At 46.6% G+C, this 15,112-nt stretch overlaps 1 protein-coding gene across 1 annotated transcript in view; it reads right to left on the bottom strand.

Moving 5' to 3' along the window:
* fam20a (FAM20A golgi associated secretory pathway pseudokinase) overlaps window positions 1-15,112 on the bottom strand; it is a 56,824-nt gene that overhangs the window by 17,564 nt on the left and 24,148 nt on the right. Inside the window, exons 5-8 of the mRNA XM_056297568.1 lie at window positions 13,630-13,708; window positions 13,160-13,252; window positions 4,932-5,047; window positions 3,942-4,122 (exon numbers count right to left, since the gene is read on the bottom strand). Coding sequence (XP_056153543.1) covers window positions 3,942-4,122; window positions 4,932-5,047; window positions 13,160-13,252; window positions 13,630-13,708 — 469 coding nt within the window. The remainder of the gene's footprint in view (window positions 1-3,941; window positions 4,123-4,931; window positions 5,048-13,159; window positions 13,253-13,629; window positions 13,709-15,112) is intronic.

Raw genomic sequence — 15,112 nt, 5'->3', positions numbered from 1 at the left:
CATGTATGTACTGGTACAGTAACAGGCATACTATGCTGCTGTTGGCAAATACTACACTCTCTCACTACACGTTCAATACTCTCATCTAATGTGGGCCACCAGAAGAGACTTCTGGCCAGTGATTTCATCTTAACCATGCCCCAGTGGTGCTCATGCAGTTCTACTCGTAACCTGTCGCTGAGTTTTTCAGGAACTACCACTCGTAACCCCCACAATAGACAATCATCTTCCACAGCCAGCTCAAATTTCCTATGAAAATAAGGCTTCAGTGACTCATCCTGTACGTATTTAGGCCAGCCAGTCATTACCAGCTGCTTCACTACTTTCAAAACAGGATCCATCCTTGTCTGTTTCTTTGGCTATCTCTGTAGTGGTGAGAGGTAAGTCATCAAGGTAAGAGACTGTATATGGGGTTTGACACCACATCCCAACTAGGCTTCACAGGTAACCTAGATAAGGCATCAGCATTGATATGCTGCTCAGACCTCTTGTACTGGATATTGTATGTATATGCTGCTAAAATTAGTGCCAATCTTTGCATTCCAGCGGTGGCCAGAGTTGGCACACTGGTTTTAGGACCTAAAATTTTCAGCCGTGGCTTGTGGTCTATCAATAAGAGGAACTTCCTACCATAAAGATATTCATGGAACTTCATGACCCCAAATACAAGACCTGGTGTCTCTTTCTCAATTTGTGAGTAATTTTGTTCTGTTTTTGTCAACATTCTGGATTTGAAAGCAATCGGTCTCTCGCTTCCATCTTTCATTTGGTGGCTAATTACAGCACCAACCCCATAAGGTGACGCATCACACTAACACTTGGTCTGACTGTAACGATTTCTTAGCATTATCAAATGCACTCTGGCATTCCTCAGACCAATCCCATTTTGCATCTTTGTGCAGCAATGCTGTCATCGGGTGAATCAAGGTAGATAGGTTAGGGATAAACTTTCCGTAGTAGTTTAACAGAGCTAAGAATGACCTGAGTTTGGTTACATTTTTTGGAGCTGCAGCCTTTTGAATAGCATCTATCTTTTCTTTCATTGGGTGGATGCCCATGGCACCTATGATATGCTCTAAGTATGACACACTACTCTGTATGAATTCACACTTATTCCATTTTACCCTGAGATTGTGGGTTTATAGCCTCCTAAGAACTTCTTCTACGTTACACAGGTGACTCTCTGTATCCCTCACAGTTATCAAAATATCATCTGAGTAACAGATGACACCATCCATGCCCTGAAGGACCCGATCCATGATCTTTTGAAAAATTGCAGGTGCGCTGGTGACACCATATGGCAACCTATTGTAATAATACAACCCTTTGTGTGTATTAATAGTTAGATAGCGTTTGGAGCTTTCCTCTAACTGCACTTGTTGATATGCCTGTGACAAGTCTAGTTTAGTAAACTTCTGACCTCCTGGCAACTTGGCAAACAAATCTGGAGTTCTGGATATTGTTCCACATTCAACCATGGACTTACAGTGACTTTGTAGTCGCCACATATTCGTACACTGTCATCTTTTTTTGGTACGCCTACTATGGGAGCAGCCCATTCACTGTAGTTAGTAGGTAAAATCACTCCCTCCGCTTCCAATTTCGCCAGTTCTTTCTCAACAGCTTCTCTAAGTGCATAAGGCACATTTCTTGTCTTGCAGAACTTGGGCACAGCGTCTGCAGCTACATAGCTTCAATGCCCTTAAGCGTCCCTAGCTCTGATTTGAACACTGATGCATGTCTAGCACACACATCATCCACTGTTTCTAGAGCCACTCTACTGACTCTTGACCAATTTAGGTTTAACTGGCTGATCCAGTCTCTACCCATCAATGCAGGACCCATTCCTTTCACTACTAGCAGATCTAGCTTTTTAGTGACTTCCTTGCATTTCACGCTTGCTATAAACTTGCCTTTTAACTGCAATGCCTCTTGGCTGTATGTTTTCAGCACACAATTGGCTGGGCTAAGTTTCACCGACTTAAACCTGCGTTTGTACAGACTTTCAGATATGACAGGGACAGCTGCGCCAGTGTCTAACTCCATTTTTACCCTGGCACCATTTACCCTGACATAGTACAGTTTCACAACATCACCTGTACCCGCATCCATTGCAAAAGGTTCAGCCCCGCCACGGTCCACAGTCTGACCAGTGTCAATGTCCTGCACAGCATCAGCCATGCACCTTGACAGCACCCAACTGTCTCCTCTCTTGAACTGGGGATCGTTGCAAACTCCATCTGGCTGAAGCTGGCGAGCGTTGCAATACTCATTGTGCTGGGGAGCATTGAAATTGTGGCTTGCCTCATGCTTGAGAATGTTAGAACCTCTGCATGCGTCGCGCTTGAGAGCACTGCAAGATCTACTCTGTGCAGCTTCCAAATGCATCGCCCCTTTGGTTGGCTTGTCACTGACTCCTTCCTTGCATGAACGGCATGCTTTTGCGATGTGTTCATTTTTCTTACACTCGCGGCAATCCGCGTCCTTGAATCTACACTCATCTGGTCTGTGGCCCTTTCCATTGCAACGATAGCTCGGCTTTCCATTTGCCCCAGGCTTCCCTATAACCTCTCTATGCTTTGCATTGGCTTTCTTGTCGACCACATTATCCTTATACGTTTTCTGTGAAAACTGTTTCGCACTGCCCTTTGTTACTTCACATGCAAGCCCCATTTCGACTGCAAGTGGCAGTGTTAAGTCTTTAGTGTGAGCTGCGTTGAGCAACCGATCTCTCAACCCAACGCTCTTAACTCCACACTGACAAACCTATCACGCAGTGCCGCATCTCAAAACGTCCCAAACTTGCATGTAGCTGCCAACTTTCTCAAACTCGCAGTGTACTCACTTATCGACTCACTTTCCAGTTGATTCCTTCCGTGACACTTGCATCTTTTGGCAATAAAGTTGGTGTTCGGAACATAGTGCTTTTCTAACAGTTGCACCAGCTGCTCGTAGGTTTTTTCAGAGGGCTTAGCTGGCGCTCACAAGTCCATTAACAAGCTATGTGACCTCTTGCCTACCACTGGAAGAAACACCGACTTAGTTCTCTCATCTTCTGTGCCCAGATGATTAGCTGCAAAGTACTGCTCTAGTCTCTCACAATGACTATCAAAACTTTCTTCACTTTCTTCGAAGTGGAAGTCTTCTGGCTTTCCGAAGGCCATATTCTGGTCGACGGTCCTTTCACTCACCGAACTTCTCACACGGCCCTCAGCTGCCTCATTGGAGTTGCTTAGCATGCTAACTCTGTGTCTTCCAACTCAACCTATCCTATCCTCTGTATTAGCACAACACAATATGTTCAATAGGTTAGAGTAAATAACAGGACTGTGCACACGGCAGACTCGTGAAAACTCAAGTTCCTTTAATTGAATGCGATCACACACTGTCTATCCTGTAGAGTGCTAGAGAGCTAGAGTGCGCTGTTAGAGGCGTGAACTCATATCTATCTCTCACATATCAACCAACGAGTGAGCCCCACCACCAATCCATTACTGGCATACATTCAAATGAACTTTCCTGTGTTGAGAACAGCACAATCACCTCTGCTGAGCTTCCCATCTCTGACCATAAAGCTGTTATTCAGCACCAACCTACTGCTCAGTAAATCAAGGATGCATCGTAACATATCATACCGCAACCGTACCTTAATCATACCGCAGCATTAGATACGTTAATCCAGATGATCTCAACAGTTTAATTACCTCGAACGCCATTCCTGCTTCCAGCTCCTCACTCCCTGACCTTATGGACCACTGCAATCATCTTTTATCTTCTGCACTTGATACTTCAGCCCCTCTGAGAACACGGGTCGTCTCGTTTTCCCATACTGCTCCCTGGTACACTCCTGAACTACGTCAGCTCAAGGCCACAGGCTGGCGCCTTGAGAGGCTTTGCACGAAGAGAGCGTGTGTGTTTGTATGTGTGTGTGTTTGTCTTACTCCTCTCGTCCGGTGAAGGTGTAGGATCGTATCCAGGGGTTGGGGATGGATATACGGGGAGCGATGCTGAGGCCAGGGAGATAGGCGGACAGGGAACCTTCCAGAAGATCAGGACCTCCACACACGGCGTACTCGGTCTTACACACATACAGGCACTTTGCAAAGAAACACGTGTTGTTGGCTGTTGGGAGAAAAACACAGGGAGTGAAAGACAGATGATTTCAGACACACTTCCGTGATTTTTTTCACTGAGTTTGCGTTTTACAATTGCTGTGTAGTCCTACTTGGATTACACACAGGCAAACACTTTCCCCCTCGACCGATGTTTTGGAAATTTACCTATGAACAGAGATGATCAGAAATAATCACACAAAACACTGATGGTAAAATGCAGTTAGTATTGTACAGTACGGAGTATACAAGCCACGGGTTACCTCCCTATTCTCTCCCTGAACACAAACCAGAGCTTTCCCTTATAGACCTTTTTCCTAGACCTAACCAAAGAAACATCTACTCATTGGTCAAATTCAGCCAGCTCATGAATATACATGTTCCATGCCTGATGCTGGAGGTTGAACATCATGTGGTCATCTCCAGCTCAGGGGACCATCAGAAGACCCCGCGGGTCCAGCAGAACAGAAACGGAGACTCGCAGCCCTTCTGAGAGCTTCCATGCGACTTGTGCCATGACGGCTCCTGTACTACCACATAAAGGCTCATTTTAAAGTTGAAGCAGAGAAGAAAACAGCTTCTCATCCCCCCATCTCGGACAGTCCTTGCTCCTCTCCGGGGAGTTCGGGCAGAGCCTCCACCCCCTTTAAAGCTAACTTGACCAGAATGGTAACACAGGCATAGAGAGACAAATACACAACGAATAAATTATCATTCTTAATGCTTCATGCTAGCTTTCTTTCACACACACCACAGACAAGATGGATATGTGAGGTGAAGATGATGATGACAATAAAGGCAAAGATGAAGATATTTTACCAGGAGAGGTGAAGAAGACGCTGCGCAAGTCTTCATTGTGAGTGACTTGAAGGATTTCTCCGGTCAAATTCACCAGCCGGCCCACAACTGGAGGAACTCTCCGGAAATCCAGAATTCTGCAACACAGAGAGAGGCTATCATGTGATTCTTCCTCTTTCAGCTTGTTCCCTGTTTCTCCGGGGTCGCCAGTTTCCATCAGGACCCTGTGAGGGCACAGCACCATTGGCGGTTGTTGTTAACTCGACCGATCTGGTATGGTCTTGTCAATCCACGTACTGATTTGACAAAATGTTACGTCAGATGCCCTTCCTGACACAACCACTAACCCTATGGACAGACAGGGGCACCGGGAAAGCACTGGATGCCGTCCCAGTATTCATGGACTTACACCCATGCCTGTCGCCATAGATGCTATCATGTGATTATCTATCTATCTATGTATCTATCTATGTATCTATCTATGTATCTATGTATCTATGTATCTATGTATCTATGTATCTATCTATCTATCTATCTATCTATCTATCTATCTATCTATCTATCTATCTATCTATCTATCTATCTATCTATCTATCTGTCTGTCTGTCTGTCTGTCTGTCTGTCTATCTATCTATCTATCTATCTATCTATCTATCTATCTATCTATCTATCTATCTATCTATCTATCTATCTATCTATCTATCTGTCTATCTGTCTATCTGTCTATCTGTCTGTCTGTCTGTCTGTCTATCTGTCTGTCTACCTGTCTGTCTGTCTGTCTGTCTGTCTGTCTGTCTGTCTGTCTGTCTGTCTGTCTGTCTGTCTGTCTATCTATCTATCTATCTATCTATCTATCTATCTATCTATCTATCTATCTATCTATCTATCTATCTATCTATCTGTCTGTCTGTCTGTCTATAATAATAATAATAATCTTTAGTTTGGACACACAGCTGGTCCATAGCATAAAAGAAAACAATACATAAAAAAACCCCACAACATTTAGGCCTACTTGACATCCCTACACTCCATGAGAACGCACACACACACACACACACACACACACACACACACACACACACACACACACACACACACACACACACCATGTGAGGCGTCCACACATGCACCGTACAACACAATCAGTTGATGTCTCGCCGGTGCTTCTGAAGTCTGGATGTGGCCCGACCTATCAGGTCTCATTTACACGATAGTCGCATTGTCTCCAGTAATAGTTCCGTATTCTTGCATCAACTCTCCATCGTTATGTCTTTACCTCAAGACATCCAGAATTCACTTTGGTTCTTATGTAAAAAAGAAAAGGTCGCTGTTGTTTTTAAAAGAGTGGGTGTTGACATGGAACGAGTCCTGCAGCTCCTTGGGGCTCTTCTGCTTTGACCACCATCACCACCACCACCACCATCATCACCACCACCATCATCACCATCAGAGCAGAGTCACACTGCAGCTCAACGGCTGTTTATCAAGATGCCGGCGTCCCCTGCTGTTTAATGGGAGGGTAATGAGAAGGTTCTGTTCACTCTCACCACCGGTCCGTATTTCACCACCTGGGCTTTATCTTCACAGTGTCCTCCGTCATACACATCACTCCGCATCCCGTGTTACTCACCGGCTTCATCCAGTAGGTGCTGCACATGGACCACGGCTGGACTCAGCTCTACACCGGTGTCTCATGGGACAAGTGAACAGAAGTGTTTAAACAACAGCGCCCCCTAGTGTCTCAGTCAGACTGTGTCCATGACTGTCCGTCATCTGTGACCTCTCTATGGTGCTGGCCAGCTAGTTTATGGGTGTTACTACTACCTACGGGAAGTACAGGCTGCTACTTCCTGCAGGGTGAACCAGGAAGTAGATCAGCAACGTCTTCCACCATTGGTCATATTGGACACCTCACACCATAACTTTAACTTTAACTTCCAAATACCTGGTTTAGACAACTGGGTTAAACCGGACTTGTTGACACATGTCTGATGCTGCTGTTCAGTTGTCCCATAAGACACTGTTGTAAAGCAGTGGTCCAGCGGTGGTCCAGGTCCAACGTCTACTGAATGGTTCTGATTCTGATGTCCCTATCTTCCATAAAGTGTGAATGTTTCATGTCATTAGGACTTGTTTCAAGACATTTACTCTAAAAAACAAAACAAAACAAAGATTATCTCAAAGCTTCATGTTTTAAGATTCATTTTCTTGTTTCATAAAAGTTCCTTATAATAAGCCTCATACTACTCATGAGACAAGTACACTTTGTTCAAATCAGCAACATGATGTGTCGGTGAGGTCAGCACATTTCTAGAAATGAGTATTATGCACCTTACAATACAAGGTAAGATGCCTTGACAAGCCTGTCTCATGTGCAGCTGAACAGATTGGTAGGTGTGTAATCACAGCTGAGTTAAACCAGTAGTTCATGTGGCGTCACACCCAGGCTGTCTGCTCCTGGAGGCTGACTTCCTGAATACCACCTTAATACCACCTTAATACCACCTTAATAACACCTTCACAACACCGTCTGAGACTCACCTCAGACGATATGCAACGCCGTGCAGACAATATGAAGGTGTGCGCGTGTGTGTGTGTGTAGACACTGTATTGCTGGGTAAACATGCTGAACTGCTGAAGAGGCGGTGTGTTGATACAGCAGATTTAGTGTGTCAGACGTACACGTTAGTCAGCAGGAAGGGCTCAGACATGCGGGGATAATGAGCCCGATTCAAGCTGAACGCTGCTGGATGGAAACAGACAACACACATGTTCCTGACACTCCATTCAACATTACCGAGAGCCATCGCCTGTATTCATGGACAGTAATGTGCTTCCACAACAAAACACTCCACATCCACACTACTTCAAAAGAATTACAAATGCGGGAATGTCCATTTATCTGTTGGAAATGAAAGAAATGAAACGATTCAACAGAAACGTAGGTGTTTAGTTAGAAATGTTAGAATTGAGCCGGTGTTTCATTTTGCATTAACAGGCCTCGACATCTTACATCAGCTTCTGTGGGGACGTGTGTGTGTGCCCACCAAAACCTTCTGGACCTTCAGCAACAGTAAGTCCTGGTTCACAGCTAAACTCAGGCAGCTTCGTCAGGCCAAAGAGGAAGCCTACAGGGGTGGAGATAGGATCTGGTACATCCTGGCCAGAAACACACTCACAAAGGAGATCAGAGTGGCAAAAAGGTGCTGCTCTGAAAAGCTGGAAAACAGGTTTTCTACCAAGGACCCACCATCAGTCTGGAGAGGTTTGGAAGACACTACCGACTACAGGAGACCATCCGCCCCCACACACACTGCAGGGAACCATCACCTGGTTGACAATCTAAATGGATTTTACTGCAGGTTTGATAAGCCCAATCTCATACCCCTCACCCTCTCCAGCCACAACACACAACCAACTGCACTCCCTGCCAGCCACTCCCTCCTCCCCACCGAACCCCCACCCACACTCAGGATCTGTGTTGAGGACGTGCACCAGCTCTTCCAGAGACAGAAGACCAGGAAGACACCAGGCCCGGATGGCGTGTCACCCTCCTATCTGAAAGTCTGTGCTGACCAGCTGGCCCCCATTTTCACACTGATCTTCAACAGATCACTGGGCTGTGTGAAGTCCCCTCCTGCTTCAAGAGCTCCACTATCATCCCAATCCCCCAGGAAACCACGTATGACAGGATTAAATGACTGTGGGCCCACTGCCCTAACATCTGTGGTTATAAAATCCTTCAAGAGACTGGTGTTGACCCACCTGAAGGAAATCACAGGCCCCCTGCTCGACCCCCTGCAGTTTGCCTACCGAGCAAACAGGTCAGTGGAGGACGCAGTCACCATGGGATTGCACTACATCTTCCAACACCTCGACTCCCCAGGGACATGTGCAAGGGTCCTGTTTGTGGACTTCAGCTCAGCGTTCAACACCATCGTCCCAGATGTCCTCCTCTCCAAACTCTCCCAGCTCACTGTACCAGCCCCCATCTGCCAGTGGATTAAAAACTTCCTGACAGACAGGAAGCAGCTGGTGAGGCAGCTGGTGAGGCTGGGGAAAATCACCTCCAGCACCCGGACAATCAGCACTGGTGCCCCCCAGGGATGTGTGCTCTCCCCTCTACTCTTCTCCCTCTACACAAATGACTGCATCCAGGAGACCCGTCCTGAAGTTTGAAGATGACACAACAATCATCGGCCTTATCCGGTGCGGCGACAAGTCTGCATACAGACGGGAGGTTGAACAGCTGGCCCTCTGGTGCAGTCATAAGCTGGAGGAGAACATGCTCGAAACAGTGGAGATGACAGTGGACTTCAGCAGAAGCCCCCTAATACTGCCCCACCTCACCATACTCAACAGCACTGTGTCTTGCTGTGGAAACCTTCAGGTTTCTGGGATCCACAATCTCCCAGAATGTAATGTGGGTGTCCAACACAGAGACAATCTTCAAAAAGGTCCAGAACAGGATGTACTTTCTCTGTCAGCTAAGGACGTTCAACCTGCCTCAGGAACTGCTGATTTAGTTCTACACTGCAATAATCCAGTTTGTCCTCCGCACATCCATCACTGTCTGATTTGGTTCAGCCACCAAACAGGACAGGGACAGACTACAATGGAGAGTTAAGTCTGCAGAGAAAATCATTGGTGCCAACCTGCCCTCCATTCAGGACTTATACACCTCCAGAGTCAGGAAACGGTCAGGCAACATCACTGCAGACCCATCACACCCTGGTCACAACCTGTTTCAACTCTTCCCCTCTGGTAGGCGCTACAGAGAACTGTACCCCAAAGCAACCAGATATAAAAACAGTTTCTTTGCACGGGCTGTCATTCAAAGGAACACTTAACACGGTCAATAAATCCAACCTCATCTCATCTCATCTCGTCTCGTCTCGTCTCGTCTCGTCTCATCTCGTCTCATCTCATCTCATCTCATCATCAGCCGCTTCTCAGGGGTCGAGTCATGGTGGCAGCAAGCTAAGTAGGGCACTCCAGACATCCCTCTCTCCAGCAATGCCCCCCAGCTCCTCCTGGGGGATCCCAAGGCGTTACTAGGCCAGATTGGACATGTAGTCCCTCCAGCGAGTTCTGGGTCTACCACGGGGTCTCCTCCCAGTTGGACATGCCTAGTAAACCTCCAAAGGAAGGTCCCCAGGAGGCATCCTAAGCAGATTCCCGAACCACCTCAACTGGCTCATTTCGACACGAAGGAGCAGCGGCTCTACTCAGAGCTCCCTCCGGATGTCCGAGCTCCTCACCCTATCTCTAAGGCTGAGCCCAAACATCCTACGGAGGAAACTCATTTCAGCCACTTGTATCCGCGATCTCACCCTTTCGGTCACTACCCAAAGCTCATGACCATAGGTGAGGGTTGGAACCAAGACTGACTGGTAAATTGAGAGCTTTGCCTTCTGGCTCAGCTCCCTCTTCACCACAACCGTCCTGTACAACATCCACATTACTGCTGATGCTGCACCAATCTGCCTGTTAATCTCTCGCTCCATCCTACCCTCACTCGTGAACAAGACCCCGAGATACTTGAACTCCTTCACTTGAGGCAACAACTCCAATCAACAAATCCAACCATTTTTTTTTCTTTTTTTGGGATTTTTTCCCCCTTCTACTCCCCAATTATACTTGGCTAAATACCCTATGTTCTGAGTCGTCCCGGTCGCTGCTCCACCCCCTCTGCCGATCCGGGGAGGGCTGCAGACTACCACATACCTCCCCCCATACATGTGGAGTCACCAGCTGCTTCTTTTCACCTGACAGTGAGGAGTTTCACCAGGGGGCGTGGCGCGTAGGAGGGTCACGCTATTCCCCCCAGTTCCCCTCCTCCCTGAACAGGCGCCCCAACCAACCAGAGGAGGTGCTAGTTCAGCAACCAGGACACATACCCACATCCAGCTTCCCACCCGCAGACACAGCCAATTGTGTCTGTAGGGACGCCCGACCAAGTCGGAGGCAACACAGGGATTCGAACCAGTAATCCCTGTGTTGGTAAGCAACAGAATAGACTGTTATGCTACCCGGATGCCCCCTAAATCCAACCATGTTGTATATACTGTACTGTACATGTTGTATTTACTGTACTGTACATGTATATATACTGTACAGTACATGTTGTATATACTGTACTGTACATTGTACGTATACTGGTACACTCTGTCCTGTACATCTACCTCAGACATGTATGTCAGTAAGCTGCTAACATGTGTTTCAGCATCTCTGATATATTCTCTGCACCACTGCACCTCATCACCTCTTATTTCACCTGTATAAGTCAGTCCTTGTGTATACAGTGGCTTGCAAAAGTATTCATACCCCTTGAACTTTTCCACATTTTGTCACGTTTCGACCACAAACATAAATATATTTTATTAGAATTTTATGTGAAAGACCAACACAAAGTGGCACACAACTGTGAAGTACAAAGAAAATTACACATGATTTAAAAAATTTTTACAAATAAAAAACTGAAAAGTGCGGTGTGCAAAAGTATTCAGCCCCCCTGAGTCACTACTTTGTGGAACCGCCTTTTGCTGCAATTACAGCTGCAAGTCTTTTGGGGTATGTCTCTACCAGCTTTGCACGTCTAGAGACTGAAATGTTTGCCCATTCTTCTTTGCAAAACAGCTCAAGCTCAGTCAGATTAGATGGAGAGCGTTTGTGAACGGCCGTTTTCAGATCTTGCCACAGATTCTCAATTGGATTTAGGTCTGGACTTTGACTGGGCCATTCTAACACATGAATCTGTTTTGTTTTAAACCAGTCCATTGTAGCCCTGGCTTTATGTTTAGGGTCGTTGTCCTGCTGGAAGGTGAACCTCCGGAGGCCCCAGTCTCGAGTCTTTTGCAGACTCCAACAGGTTTTCTTCCAAGATTGCCCTGTATTTGGCTCCATCCATCTTCCCATCAACTCTGACCATCTTCCCTGTCCCTGCTGAAGAGAAGCACCCCCAGAGCATGATGCTGCCACCACCATGTTGACAGTGGGGATGGTGGTGTGTTCAGAGTGATGTGCAGTGTTAGTTTCCCGCCACACATAGCGTTTTGCATTTTGGCCAAAAAGTTCAATTTTGGTCTCATCTGACCAGAGCACCTTCTTCCACATGTTTGCTGTGTCCCCCACATGGCTTCTGGCAAACTGCAAACGGGACTTCTTATGGTTTTCTTTTAACAATGGCTTTCTTCTTGCCACTCTTCCATTAAGGCCAGATTTGTGCAGTGCACGACCAATAGTTGTCCTGTGGACAGATTCCCCCACCTGAGCTGTGGATCTCTGCAGTTCGTCCAGAGTCACCATGGGCCTCTTGGCTGCATCTCTGATCAGTGCTCTCCTTGTTCGGCCTGTAAGTTTAGGTGGACGGCCGTGTCTTGGTAGGTTTGCAGTTGTGCCATACTCTTTCCATTTCCGGATGATGGATTGAACAGTGCTTCGTGAGATGTTCAAAGCTTGGGAAATCTTTGTATAGCCTAACCCTGCTTTAAACCTCTCCACAACGTTATCCCTGACCTGTCTGGTGTGTTCCTTGGACTCCATGATGCTGTTTGCTCCCCAATATTCTCTTAACAAACCTCTGAGGCCGTCACAGAACAGCTGTATTTGTCCTGAGATTAGATTACACACAGGTTGACTCTATTTAGTCATTAGGTCAACATTAGATCATTCAGCAATCATCAGGCAACTTCTGAAGGCAATTGGTTGCACTCAGAGAAAAGGGGGCTGAATACTTTTGCACACCGCACTTTTCAGTTTTTTATGTGTAAATTTTTTTTAAAATCATGTGTAATTTTCTTTGTACTTCACAGTTGTGTGCCACTTTGTGTTGGTCTTTCACATAAAATTCCAATAAAATATATTTATGCTTGTGGTCGTAACGTGACAAAATGTGGAAAAGTTCAAGGGGTATGAATACTTTTGCAAGCCACTGTATATGTGAAGGTTGTTGTTATTCTATGTTAAGTACACTGAGAGAGCCACGACACCAGAGTCACATTCCATGTATGTACAAACCTACATGGCCAGTAAACATGGTTCTGGTTCTGATATTCCTGAAGATTGTCGCGCTTATTCTTTGTAAGTACACTGAGAGCCACTAAACTGCAGTCAAATTCCATGTATGTGCAAACACACGTGGCTGAATTAAGATGGTGTGAGTCTATGTAAAGCAGTGGAATACCCAAGAGCAGGAGGAGGGAAGATGGCGGCGTGTGGGGCAGTGGGTGGAGTCAGACTGAGCTCACCTGTCAAGGTGGAAGGCAGCGATCTCTGCGTTGTGTCTCTGAAAGTCAACAAAGTAGAACGAGTTCTCTGGTGTCCCGTCATCTCTCTTCTGCCTGCATAGATACACAAGTACCCCCCCCCCCACACACACACACAGATATTCATTCAAAAACACATACACACAACACCCATACACAAATACATGTACACACATACATACACATGTTTACATACATACATATATTCACTCAAACACATAAACACACACACACACACACGCACAGAGTAGGTGAACAACCAAAGACATGTTTGTAAGGTATTGTGATCTACAGCCTGCTCCTTATGTGTAATGGTAAGCATGTCTCCTGTTCTCCAGCAACATCACATGACACTCAGACTCCTTCCAGTCACACCAGTGTTAATGTCCACCAGTTAAACCAGTCAGGCCACATGGCTGCAGGTCTGGATGGATGGAGGATGAAGGTCTGACCTCATGGGTTTAAACATGGCCTTCCCAAAGTTCTGCATCTTCAAAGCCAGCTTCAGGTGGTGTCCGCTGGGCTTCACCACTAAAACACAGCACAGAGAGGTCAGGGGTCAGAGGTCAGAGGTTAGGTTTAGGGCTCAACTAACTCCACCAGAGTGGGAACTGGCTGAAACAGTCAGGATGGATGGAAACGACAAATTATAATCAAGTGTCCTCAAGATCCCATCTTCACGCTGGCCTGACGTGGTTCCTGTCCATGAAGAGCTGAGACATTCTGCAGACAGACGGCTGCAGGCCTTATCTCTGTGAATTAATTAATGACTTCCTCTTCCTCTGATGAAGATGAGCTCATTAATTAAACAAGTTGGTGTCATGTTTTTTTACCAAAGTTATGATAGTTTAGAGTTTTCATTTCAGTTTTGATTTGTACTTCTGTTTCAGTTCCACGTTCTAATTTGGTTAATTTCTACGTAATTTTGGTTTTTATTTTCATTCATTCGTTCATTCGTTCATTCATTCGTTCGTTCGTTCATCTTCAGCCACTTCTCCGGGGTGGGGTCGCGGTGGCAGCAAGCTAAGTAGGGCACTCCAGACGTCCCCCTCCCCAGCAACGCCCTCCAGATCCTCCTGGGGGATCCCAAGGCGTTCCCAGGCCAGACTGGACATGTAGTCCCTCCAGCGAGTTCTGGGTCTACCCCGGGGTCTCCTCCCCATTGGCCGTGCCCAGAAAACCTCCAAAGGAAGGTCCCCAGGAGGCATCTTGATCAGATGCTGAACCACCTCAACTGGCTCCTTTTGAAGTGAAGGAGCAGCGGCTCTACTCCAAGCTCCCTCCGGATGTCCGAGCTCCTCACCCTATCTCTAAGGCTGAGCCCAGACACCCTACGGAGGAAACTCTTCAGCCGCTTGTATCCACCATCTCACCCTTTCGGTCACTACCCAAAGCTCATGACCATAGGTGAGGGTTGGAACCAAGACTGGCTGGTAAATTGAGAGTTTTGCCTTCCACCTCAGCTCCCTCTTCACCACAACGCTCCAGTACAATGTCCACATGACTGCTGATGCTGCACCAATCCACCTGTCAATCTCCCGCTCCATCCTACCCTCACTCATGAACAAGACCCCGAGATACTTGAACTCCTTCACTTGGGGCAACACCTCACCCCCAACCTGGAGGGAGCAATCCACCATTTTCTGGTAGAGAACCATGGCCTCAGACTTGGAGGTGCTGACTCCCACCTCCAACAATCTCTGTTTTTATTTTCATCTCATCAAAAATCACTGTGGCATGACAGAAAATAAATAAAATAAATCTCAAGATTCATCAACATTTTTATGTTATCCTAGTTTCTGAATCAGCCAACACCATGTCCGAGTTTGGTTTGCTCCAGTTTACCACCAGACTTCTGTCTCCAGCTTCACGACACCGACGCGGCTTTGACTTTCTTCTTCATGGAAATGGAGCTGAAAGCTTCTTTCACTCTGA

This window comes from Lampris incognitus, chromosome 17, assembly GCF_029633865.1.
Source record: "Lampris incognitus isolate fLamInc1 chromosome 17, fLamInc1.hap2, whole genome shotgun sequence".
Lineage (NCBI taxonomy): Eukaryota > Metazoa > Chordata > Actinopteri > Lampriformes > Lampridae > Lampris > Lampris incognitus.
This window is presented reverse-complemented; position numbering and strand designations above follow the sequence as displayed.